This window comes from Talpa occidentalis, unplaced genomic scaffold (genome assembly GCF_014898055.3).
Source record: "Talpa occidentalis isolate TD23 unplaced genomic scaffold, MPIMG_talOcc4v2.1 talOcc4.7, whole genome shotgun sequence".
Lineage (NCBI taxonomy): Eukaryota > Metazoa > Chordata > Mammalia > Eulipotyphla > Talpidae > Talpa > Talpa occidentalis.
Window position 1 is genome coordinate 102,088,379 of NW_023605083.1, and position 12,319 is coordinate 102,100,697.

General features: G+C 51.9%; 2 protein-coding genes across 10 annotated transcripts in view; one reads left to right on the forward strand and one right to left on the reverse strand.

Annotated features, from left to right (window-relative positions):
* BICD2 (BICD cargo adaptor 2) overlaps window positions 1-10,199 on the reverse strand; it is a 36,813-nt gene extending 26,614 nt beyond the window's left edge. For both annotated transcript variants that reach the window (XM_037491646.2, XM_037491645.2), the window contains exon 1: window positions 9,893-10,199. In XM_037491646.2, coding sequence (XP_037347543.1) covers window positions 9,893-10,132 — 240 coding nt within the window. In that variant the 5' untranslated portion in view covers window positions 10,133-10,199. The remainder of the gene's footprint in view (window positions 1-9,892) is intronic.
* A 318-nt stretch (window positions 10,200-10,517) lies between these two features.
* Window positions 10,518-12,319, forward strand: part of FGD3 (FYVE, RhoGEF and PH domain containing 3) — an 80,852-nt gene continuing 79,050 nt past the window's right edge. For 4 of the 8 annotated variants that reach the window (XM_054688713.1, XM_054688714.1, XM_037493914.2 and 1 more), the window contains exon 1: window positions 10,771-10,902. The gene's annotated coding sequence lies outside the window, so the exon portion shown is untranslated. The other 4 variants (XM_054688710.1, XM_054688709.1, XM_054688711.1 and 1 more) reach the window with 4 other exon arrangements.

The window sequence follows — 12,319 nt, forward strand, 5'->3', positions numbered from 1 at the left end:
CACAGGGCCTGGCCTGTGGGAACTCAAGTACTGTTGGGCCTGGGGCACCAGTGCTTGGTACAGAGTTGCTCCTCCTGCGTTTGCAGAGTTACAGTAGGCAAGTCCACACTTGGCAAGTGACAGGTGCTAATTAAGTTCTGAGGACCAGACATGGTGACAGTGCAGGGCACTGACAGGCCCTCATGAAAGAAGGGTGTACAGGGAGAGCAGGTCTAATGTATGGACGGGGGTCTGCTGAGGGGACTCCCCACCTCCCACAGTGATTCAGAGCAGTAATAGTTCTCAGGCTCAGTCCTCTATCTGGATCTGGCCTCAATCACACACACCTCCAGAGAAGGACAGCTAGGAGTCGGCCAGGGAGCACCAACACAGAGAAGCCCTCATGGAACACAGGGACAAGGGCCTGGGAAGGAGTGATATGGATAAATCCTGTAACCATGGGAAAACAGAGCAACACTCCACCAACGTGGACAAGGAGGGTTCAGAAGCCCAAGTGTGATGGCGGGGGGGGGGGGGGGAAGTCTCAAAGTCATCTTACCGTTGGGATTCTTCTGGAAGCATTAACACTCCTGAGACCTAAATGCTATCCTGAGACTGATTTGATTCGTCTGGGTATATCACAGGTTTTGGGGTTTCTGAAAACTCCCCATGTCGTCTTGGCACTGCTAAAGTCACTGAACACACTTACCCTGGACTCCTAGTCAGTGAAGAAACCCGTGACAGACCCATTCCCTGACCAGATCCCCAAAGAGCTGCCAACCCTCACAAGGTCAACTATGTGGCTTCACAAGAGACCTCACCCCTGCACCCTCCATCAGCTCTTCCGTCCAATCCCACCAGGTGGAGCTCCAAGAAGGACCCCATATCACTCCCTCCTTGCTGTTCAGAAGTAAGCCCCAAGTATTTATGGAGGAGGTGTGGAAGGCCTGGCTAACACCCAAGGAGATACTTGCTCTTTTTTTCCCCCTATTCCACAGCTGAGCAAACTGAAGAATGGGGGTCTCTGCCTGTGAAGTGGGGGCCTTTTCCTGGGGGTCACTGGCGGGTAGGCACGCCTACACACACCTCACTTGGGAGATATCCCTCACACATCCAACCATCATCCAAAGACCCAGTCCTGTCCCGGACGCTCTCCAAAGGCCCAGGATCTCCCTTACCGCTATGTGGCTTCTGGACTTACTTTCCCCTTGGAGCACCTGCATGCAGGCTGAGGAGATAAAAATCAGATCCAAGGACCTGCACCCCAAAGGGAATGCAGCGGGGCTACAGTGGTTTTCGCCCTTCCCCCCATCCACCTCATCTGCCTATGTCTGTTCCATTACCAACCCTATGCCCCAGCTGCCCTGGGCCACATCCAAATGCTAAGCTGCTTTTAGAAAACTGGGAATCCACTCCCGGGTAGAAGGGATTTAACTAGAATTGTGTTTCATTTAGAGCAGATTATGCCCTAATTGTCCTACTGTTAGCAGAGAGGCTTCTGGCCAGCTGAGCTTTACGGCTGGTGGCAGTCCCCACAGACTCTGGCTTCTCTGCCCAGGGACACACAGGCAGTCCTGGAGCCTGGAGACAAGCCCTCATCCTCTACAGCAGCTGGCTACCCAACACAAACCTTCATTCAACGGCCTGCAGTAGGGCAGCTGTCCAGCTCCATCTCTCTCAGGCTGAGGGGGATGCTTGGTGGGCAAAGTGGCCAGGAAAATGCCAACTGGAGCCTCAAGTGGCCTGCAACAGCGGGTTTTCTGCTCACACCATTACTATGCTCAGTATGTCTCACATTGCCAGACTTGTGTAGAGAAGGAATGTCCAGCAAGTCTCATAGCCAGCAAGTGACAGGAGAATAGCTCAGGCCACGTCCATACAAGGCCCCTGGTCCTATGGTCTCAGGGATGAGAGTGAAGCCTATGGAGAGGTGGGTGAGCTCTAATGATATGCATGTCTGCATGTGCCGAGAGGCACAGATGGCCCCATGAGCAGCTGCTGCCAGGTGAGAAAGGAGATGAGTTGGTTCTTCTGAGGGGTCATGGGGCCCCATACCACTGTCTCAGCCTTCTATGACAGTCCCCGTGGCAAAGCCAGCCCCAGGTACCCTGAGGGACCCAAGACACTGCTCTTCCCATGAAGCAGGGAAACCTGAGGCTGTGGCAGGAATGGTAAGACCCTCCTTCAGTCAGCTGTCCAGCCTCAGCCTCCACCTCATACCTGAGCTCACCAGAGGGATCCCCAAGCCATACTGCCTGCGATACACATAAGCACAAGGGCCCACTGCTCCTGACAGTCCTAGATGCCCTCTTGTAGAGATTATCTAGCCATTTCATAGGCCAGTCACAAAGCAGCAACACTGCTTCAAGCCACTGTGCAAACTGCAGATAAGGGGGCCTCTCTGGTGGCACCAGGGTTTAAGCACAGCACTGTGAAGCTATCCACAGCCTCGGCAACATGAGTTTGATCCCTGGCCAGTCAGGGAGCTACACACATGGCACAGACCTCTCCTGTGTCGCCCACTGCTCCCCTTAGCAGTGTATTTCAGTCTGCCTGTTCTGTTCCCCACTCTGTCTCTGATGAATTCTCTCTCCCCCGGACCTCTGGCCTGTACCCCAGTTCTTGTATGCATAAATAAATAAATCTTAAAACAAAAAAAACAAAACAAAACAACAAACTGTAGCTAAGGAAAGCTGTGGTGCAGGACTTGACCCATTACCCTGAACCTTAGGCCACTCCCTCTCCAAGCCTGGGTCCTAAAACAAGACTTCCAGATGTCATCAAAGATATGCCGACAGCAAATAAATATGTGAGAAGAAGCTTAGCATCATGTATCATCAAGGAAATGAAGATTAAACCCAAGTTTGCACTGCAAACCTATTAGAACAGCTAAAACCCAAACACTGACAACATCCAGTGCTGGTGAGGATGTGGAGAACAGGAACTCTAACTCGCCGCTAGTGCACACAAAATGGTACAGCCACTCTGGAAGACAGATTGTCAGCTTTCTACAAAACTAAACATACACTTACCATATGATCCAGCAACAGTGCTCCCAGGTATTGACACAAATAGGTTGAAAACAACCACACGGCCACAGGTATACAGGGATGCTTAGAGCAGCTTGAGTAACATAGCCAAAACAGGGAGCAACCAAGATGCCCAGTTTGAATGGATAAACAAGCTGTGGTACATCATACAATAAAATAATATTCTGTGATTTAAAAAAAAAAGGGCAATCAAACCACAAAAAGACACAAATTAATCTTAAATGTGTGTTGCTAAGTGAAAGAAGTCACTCTGCAAAGAATTCCAACAACATGATATTCTGGAAAAAGACAAAACTTGTAGAGACAATGAAAGATCAGTAGTTCCCAGAGATTCATGTTGGGGAGGAGGGAGTTTGAATAGGTAGAGATCAGGGGATTTTTTTAAGGCAGTAGAACAATTCTGTATAACAAGGTAAAGGTAGATAAAGGACACTATGCATTTGTCAAAAACTAGAGAACCTTACAGTACGGAGAGTGAATCTTAATGTATGCAAAGAAAAAATAATTTAGTAGGTTAGCGGATCCCAGAATGAATGCAGAAAGAGGCAAAACAATCTAACTGTATCTCAAATGGCTGAAACTGCCTCACTGAAGGGAGGAGAGGGGAGAAGTAAGGGGCTAACCTAAGTAACTCTGGAAATGAGCAAAGAGTGACCAAACACACAGGAAGGACACATAAGCATGGTGTTCTAGCTGAAAAGGGTGTTTCCCCAGGGTATAGGTCAAATCCTGACACTATGCACTTGCACGCTGCAGCCCAGCAGTCACTGTGGTAGGTAAGGAGTCAGGTGTGTCCCTGTTGGGTAGGAGATTACAGAGAAGCAAGGGGAGGTGGTGGAATAATCTGTGAGGTGATGGAGAAGAACCGGAGACCTCAGTATAAACTCATGTTGAGCTTAAAATACATACAGGTGGTTAAATAAAGGAAGTGTGCATGCATGGGCGAGTGGGCACACAGTTATCTGTGCTGAGTGAGCCTAGAAGGAGTGACACACTAGCAGCAGTGACTACCTAGCACCCAGATCTTGAACTTAACCAGAGCTCCTTGGAGAAACAGCTTATCCCAAGACTGAAGCGGGAAACCCTCAGGATAAGCCTGGAGTATCCTGAAGTGCAGCAAATAAAGAAGTGCTCAAAACGGGGAGGCGGTGGGGGTGAGGGGAGAGGAAGGGAGGAGAGAGGAAGGCAGGCAGGCAGGGAGGGAGGGAGGCAGGGAGGGAGACAGGCAGGAAGGTAGGAAGGAAGGAAGGAATTTTGGAAGGAAGGAAGGAGAAAATCATAATGATGGTTATGTCAGAGGGCACCAGAGACAAATAAGAGAGCTGCCAGAGCCAACACTGGAACAAGCTGATCAAGAAAATGAAGCAACATTGGAGTATCACCCCAAATATAAAGCACACATCATAGGGCCACACCAATATAAATGAGTGAATGAATGGAAAAGTAAGTGCGGAAGAGACAAGTCTTCCGTGCAGAAAAATTTCAAGTAATTTATGTAGGTACCCTCAAGGAGGGAGCATAACCCCCCAGTCCTTAGGTAGGGGCTGCATAGTGACTTCCTCCCCAAAAATAGGCAAAAAAAGGGGGAGCGAGTACCTCTTTGGAGAGATGCTGACGGAATAGGGACCAAGACCACTCAATAAGGTTTTCTCTGTGGGCTGCCTCCCAAAGCTCCCACTCCCCTCTAATTATGAGAAAAACATCAAACAAATATACATTGAAGGTCATTTGACTAAAAATTCTGATCAACATTCCTCAAAATTGCCAAATCACAAAAAAAAAAAAAAAAAAAGGCATGTCTGAGAAACTCTCACAACAGCAAGAGTCCAAGGATATGTGGTGACTAAGTGTCGCCTGGGACCCTGATAGGGTGCTGGGGAAGAAAAAGAAGAGTGGCAAAAGCTCAGGAGATGTGAGTAAGGCACTGAGTTTAATTAATAACAATGCATTGATATTGGCTCAGCAACTGTAACAATGTACTGCACTAATAATGGGAAAATGGGTGCTGGGCACACGGGAACTCTCTGTGCTATCCTCACTATTTTCTGTAATCCTAAAACTGTTTTAAAACAGTTTATTTGAGAAAATGAAGAAAAGGCAGCACAGTTTTACGTATATGTAAAAGAGTTGAAAGCACAGATACTGCAACACACAGGGAACTTCATCTTGACAAAGGGGCCGGAGGGGTGCCAGTGGGCACCGTGCCTCAGGAGGGAAAGATGCCATGGGGACCATCGGGGCAGGTTCTGTGTTCATCTTGTGTTATATGAGAACAAAATCATTAAATGCTAAACTCTCTTTATGTTCATTTCTTTCAGGTGTCAATCACCTGGAAACAAATTCCTATCTGCAAAACAAGCATCTCAGTTAAAACAACTGCTTCGCACAAGAAACAAATCAAGCTGACCACACGCCATTTCTCCCTCGCTACAGTGGCCAAGATGACCAAATCAGATATCACCAGGTGCAGGAAAGAATGCAGACTTGCTCACCTGCCACGGGAGTCTCCCTCACTTCACTGGGTTAACACTGCAATCCCAGGCTCTGTACGAGGTGAGGGTGATGGCAGACAGCCCAGCTGGCATACCCTCTTCCAGCGGCCAGTGTCTCCTACGACCACCTCGGACACATCCCACATTTTGACAACACTCAGGGAATCTACCCTCCTCCCTCCACCTGTCCTGCCTGGAAGCTCCATCTCTCAATCCATTTCCGAGGGCAAAGCTGGCACCGGCAGCTAGGCAGCTAGGCTGGGCGCTCTCTGTGTGGATGGGTCAAGAGGGAACATGCTAAACACCAGATGCTACAGGGCCCGGAGCTGGGGCCTGGGAAGACCTTGTCCAGCAGCGTGCGTAGGGTCCTGGCCGGGCCCTGCCCACTGCCTACCTTCCCCGTGCTGTCTAAGAAGAAATGAAATATTTCTTTACCCCTAAGGTGTCCGGTGGTTCTTGATCCAGACATGGGTGTGAAGTGGCTCTGACTGTAGGTAGCAGCTCTACACAGACAAGGGAAATCTGGTCTCCTTACTCGGAGGAATGGGCGGCGCTCCCTGAAGTGATGGGGTAGTCCAGCAATAGCGCTCTGTGGAACTGGGCCACAATGCTCTTTGAGGTGCCTGCCTGCAGTGACCTGCACCATATCCACCCATCCTGGCCTGATCGTCCGATAGGCCTGGGCCAGGCCACAGAGTTCCAGAAGGCCCAGGCAGAATGTCATCCTTCTGTGGAGCCTGGGACAGCCCACAGTGCCCCCTCTCCTGCCCAGCCCACAGGTTCCCAGCACTGATTGTGGGAAAGCAGCTCTTCCACACATGTCAGGCCCCTGTCCCAGGCCCTGCATCCCGGGTCATCCCAGATGTCACCAGGCAAGCATTGAGGAGCACAGTGACTTACACCCCAGGCCCTGAAGGATGAGATAGCACCTGGATGCAGAGGTCTCAGGGATTTTTTCCCTAAATGTGGAAAAGTTCATGAAGATTGTTATGCACCCACCCCACACACTTTGCAGGCAGGAAAGCAAGGACTGTGGGCCATGCGGTCACTGCCTCTGTATGCCCGCAGCTGTCCCTCTTATCAGACCCCTGGGAACTGGGCAGCTTCAGTGCCTCCAGGGTTCACTAGACAAAGTTAGACCATTACACTCCCAGCCCCAAAATGTCCTTGGGTCTCCCAGAGCTTCCAGCCCCAGCAAGTATCTGTGTCAAGTTCTAGGTGGTCTCAGAGGGGTGGGGGATTCTCCAAAGGCTTTGCCAAAAGTAGGACTTGTCCAGCTGGGAGCAGAATGGATACTGAAGATGCTGGCCTCACAGAAGTTCTACATCTCTATCACCCTCCTCTCAGAAGGTGTCTGCTCTCTCAGGACTGACATCTGGACTCACAGTCTGAGCAGATTCAGTGTCTGTGCCCTGGCTTCCACAGCTACAACAGATCTAAGGAGGATGTGCCCCCAGGGCTGGTGTGGGCTTGGGAGACTATGGAGTGAGCCTTTACCTGCGGAGTTAGATAAGGGCTCAGGATTGTGACTTTAGAGCAGGGAGTGGATGAGACATGGACTTGAAGACCCTTTTCCTCTTGGTATGAGGCACTCACACCCATCCCTATCTCCATCTCCCCAAATGCTGGGGGAGAAGACTACAAGAGGGATGGGGGGCAGTGTAAGGGAATGAAGGAGACTGAGTAGCTGCTCCCACCAGCCCTACCCCAGCCTTCCTGACGCCAGTTGAAAACTGGGATGCAAGTGAGTCTGGAGAGAAGCAGCCAAGCCTTGAAGGGGAGGTGGAGTTCCAAGAGCTCACAGAGAGGCGGGACAATGAGGGTAGAGAAGGCAGCATGCCCAGCCATGACACTCAGCAGAACCTGCTGCTTCCCCGGGCTGTAGACACAACACAGACAAGGCCCTGAGGTGGTACAAAGGCAGTCAGGGTGTCCAGACCCAAGTTCCTGGTGTCTGGGTGGGGCTGAGACAACACCAGGACCCCGCCACCTGAGAGGATGACACACTCAAGGCACCTGCCACTACAGCACACCTGCCCCTGCAAGCTCAGCTGACAAGAGAGCAAGATGTCCAAGGTCATTTAGAAATACCGTGTCGCTGACCGTAGTTGACATGATTCTCTTCCCCACCGAGCCAAGGAGGGCAAGGACACAGTGGGACTTCAGGAAGACGGAGCTGGAGGGTCAGCGCCGATATCTACCCACCCACCACACATGGGCCAGCCAGCCACCTTCCCTCCCTCAGAGTTATCTACAATGCTGGGCATGGGTAAGGCACCCCCACTGTAGCACATTTTTTTAGTAACTAAACCCACTTCAGTTCAAGAAATGAAGTTGAAAGATTGTTCACCTTTCTACAGAAGAAAAAAGACCAACAAACATCATCTCCTTAAATCTTGACTTTTAAACAAGAGCTAATACTTTCAAGTATGACATTGGCCAAAACTAATTAGGTTGACAAGAGCCTGTGCTGGCATGAGTGAGTGACCCAGGGCAAGCTTTCTGGTAACATCCACCAAGACTGACGCACCTTCCTCTGGCTTCTGCAGAACATCCAGATGAACCATCTCACTCCACCCACAACAGGGAAAATGACGTTCAGGATGGTGAGGATGTCTGCCAGGCCAAGTGGCCAATGAATGTGGGAGCCAGAAGGGACATCAAATCAAGCATACTGACACCTAAAAACATCTGTAGAAACTAAAATGCCTGCCTCCTGGTTCCCAGGGATCCACTCTCCAGACACATCCACAAAACTGAGCCGAGATTCTTGCAGTGCCCAAATGTTTGTATCTGTGATGGCAAAGAGCTGACAACTGAAAAGTCCCTAAACAAGGACTAGTTCCATCAGCGATGTTCACTTGTTACTACAATGGAGAAGAAGATGGGCCTGTGGACACAGAAGGGGGTTGTGTGTGTGTTACCAGGGGCCTCAAAACACACTATGAGGTAGAGGGAGGGTGGCAACTGCCCCTGAGCTACAAAGAAGCTAAGCCCCCTTTGGGAGATCTGGTGGGTCAAAGTTACTCCTATTCCATATTTTCACAATCCTCCCCCTTCATCCCAGTGCATCCTCCTACCCCACACACCAAGATGGGGTGGCCTTCCAAAAAAGACTATATCTTACCTATCTCATAGCTCCACCTCATGACGCACACCCTGTCAGCCATCTAACCAAGCACCTGTTCTGCCAGGCATAGATTTAAACACCTGCTTGGATTATTCATTCCCTCTGCCCCACTATCAGAAGGCTGAGACCCCACTGGTTTCCCTAGTGAAGCATGGAGGCTCTAAATGATGCCGGCATCTGACCAAGGCTGCCTGGGAACAGAGGTACCAGATGGTGAGTAGTGGAGAGCCAGACCAAAGGTCAAGAGCCAAAATGGACAAGGATGAGTAAGGTGGAGCCCTGCAGACTACACACCATGCCAGGCCCTTTCAGATGCTCAACACTGACACTAACCCTTTCTGGAGGGTAATGTTGCACTTCCATTATGCAGTGGGGGGGAAGCTAAGATCCCCTACCCAAAGTCACATCACCAGCAAAGGACAGGGCCTGGGTCCAGACCTGTATGTTGTCTCCAGAAATCAACTTCTCCCTCCCCACTCCCCACAGTGAATTGGGGAGACAGGGATAGAGAGAAGCTGGGTAGAATCACCCAAGAGAACTACTTCATGGGGTTGTGCGGTTCTTCCACTACCAAGCTCTTAGGCAGCTTGGGGGCTGATCTGCTCAGCCTGGAGTGGACATCACATAAGAGAAAAGAGACTCCCTCCCTGACAAACACCCACAGACCTGTCATCCTTCTGCGGAGCCAGGGAGGCAATCAGGACAGGAAGTGAGCGGGAGGAGCACCGCATCCAGAAACTATCACTGCAGTGAGTGAACCAAGACTCTCGGGAGGGGCAATGAGTCCCTGCCAGTGCTTTCCCGCCTGAGGGGTCTCAGAAGAAACTGAGATTTCCTGAAGGCAGCTGCTCCCAGAAGGAGAAGCAATCTGACTGAAGGTGATGGAGACCCACCTGAGCTGGCCTTTTCCATCGGGTCACCTGCATCGGGAGGCCTTTTCCTCACGCCTCCACCCCACCCTCGGGAACCAAGCCCCGCAGAGAGGTCTCTTTCCTGAGACCTGCCCACAGGAGCAGTCTGGCCACAAGGCCCCAGCCGCGACCCCTGCCCACAGAGGCCCAGACTCGCACGCGCCGCTCGCCACCCCGGGGCCCTAACAGAACCTCCCCGTCCGCCCCGCAGGCTGATTCTAGGCTGAAGCGGGTCGGCCATGGGCAGGCTGAGGCAAGGGGTCACCGGGGGTCCGTTAGGCCCGGGTGAGGGATTCCAGGGGGTTGGCGACGGCCGTTCGCGTTGCTCACCTCCTTGAGCTGCTCCATCTCGCCGCGGATGGCCTCATAGTCCACCTCGAGCTCCTCGAACTGCAGCTTGAGCTGGTGCTTCTCCTCGAGCACCGCCAGCCCGTACTCAGCCGCCTGGATCTTCTCGCGCGTGGTCTCGGCAAGCTCATGGGACAGTCGCTTCACCTCCGCGCGCAGCCACTCGGGTTGCGCCTCCATCACCAGCCGCGCATACTCCTCTTCTTCTGACGGCGCCGACATGGTTGCCGCGGCCGGGATCGGGCTCTGATCTCAGGCCGGCTAGTCCGCCGCCGCCCCGCCCGACGGCGCCCGGGCCGCGCCGCCGCAGGATTAGCGCGGAGGCTTGTGGGCCGGAATCCGCCCTAGGGACTACAGCGCCCGTGGTGCCTAGCGCCGGCGCCCGCTCGTGATTGGCCCGCGCCCTTGGTTGGCGGCCCCTTCCGTCGCCTTCGCTTCGGCCACCGCTTCCCGGAGCACTGTGGGGGCTGTAGTCCTGTCTGCACGCCGACTACAGGGCCCATGGTGCCCTAGCCGCCGGTCCCCAGCCGTCATTGGCCTGCGCTGCCGACGCCGCGGAGCCTGAAGGACATCTTCCGGGTCTGTGCCGGCCGGCGGTCCGCGTGCACATTCCAGGACCTGGACTCTGACGGCTGGCGCTCGGGGACGGGGCTTGGACGGCGCGTGCGCACCGAGCCTCCAGGAGCGTCTTGTACTGTGTCACAGACAGTAAAGACCACTGTTACTCGTATCTGGGGATACGCCAGCTACGTAAGCGCCGCGGAGCCCCCTAAGCACTGACTGACTGTTGGGGTCCTCCCGAGTGAGGCGTGCCTGCAGAAAAAGCTCGGGGCCAGCCCCGCCCTCCCTTCCCCCACAAACTCCCGGGCCCCTGCCCTCGGGCGCCAATCGCTTTGCCACCTCCCAGCTTCTGTTGGCTCCCCTTTGGGGTAGACCCTCCGTTTGTCCTGCTGATCTCAAAAGCTCCGAGCGTGCAGTGCGCACCTGGCTAGGTGAGGTAACCTTGGATGCTCGAGGACAGCACAGACTGTACCAATAGTCCGGCCTCAAAATTTTCACCCACTGTCTTTAATATCTCTAGGGAAAATGAATGGTTATCTGTTTCTATTTCCATCATTCTCCGCTTAATAGCTTTGTTCATTAGTAGTATGGATCCATGGATTCTTTTACTCTATTTACTTCAGTGAGCACATGGTAGCAGATTTGGCTAGTGGGAGCTGCTCCAATCTGGCTCTGTTTCTTTTCAACACATCATAATTTGTAAGTACTTTCTTACTTTCTAGAACAAGTTGTTACAGGATCATCCAGTACTCTGTCCCATACCTGGAATCAGCCACTTTTGCAAGGAACATTCATTCTTTTCAGTAGTTTAATGCTGAATTTGCATGAAGAGTATGTGTCATAATTTTGCTGATGAAATAAAAAATGGTTTTTAGTAGGCGTAGGATGCCTAAGTAGCTTGGTTTGCCTGGAACTGCCCTGACTAGCACTGAGAGTCTGAACTTCTGGAAAATCCTTAGTTCAGGGCACACAGTTCAGCCTAAGCAGGAAATCTCCACGGGAAAAGAAGGTAGAGGGACAGCCTTGCTTGAAGCAGATTAACAGAGTAGGGGCTGATGCTCCAAGAAACAGTGGTTTGTCCAAACCTGAGGAGGGCAATGCTGAACCTGCCCTCCAGCTCCTACCTTCATATGGGCTGGCCTGAGGAAGGTGAGGAGAAAGACCGTGAGAATCATGCAAGATGACCACAGATCTTTGAACTTGGGAGACAGTGGGCAATTATAGGTAGGGACACTTCTTGGTGCTGGGAACAGAGGGTCTGTAGGCTCTGTAGGCTTTCTTCCTGCAGGAGGGACAGCTGCTCTGGCCAACAAGGTTAGAGTCTCAAGGGAGGCTTTGGCAACCTGGCAATTATTCCCTCAAGAACTCTGTATGCCCCATAAACCCTTCCACCCACTATCCTGACTCCTCTCTGCCAGTGGGTATCCAGTTGTGGGCCAAGGAACAAAGCTAACTCCTATAAGGCCACCATACTCCCAGGTGTTCTGGCTTGACTGCCAACTTGGTGAGTGGTTGGCTCTGGAGGACTCAGAAGACATCAGGAGTGAATGGCAATCGGCTGGGTTCTGCAGCATGCACAGGTATTTGCAGGGCACAGAAGATGGAGGAGAGTGTACCAGAAGGACAAAAGGGTAGAATCATGGGTGAACATGGCATGGAGTTAGTGGAGGTAGGGAATGAAATCAGAACATTATAGAGTGTAAATATGTGTGCGCATGCATGCTTCAGTAGGTGATGAGGAACAGTTGGCATCATATTGTGTAATTCTGTCATAGCAAAACATCTGCATCATCAGTTTTAATCTGGAGTTGACTAAATCTACTGGGGATGTGTTACCTGTTGAGTTCT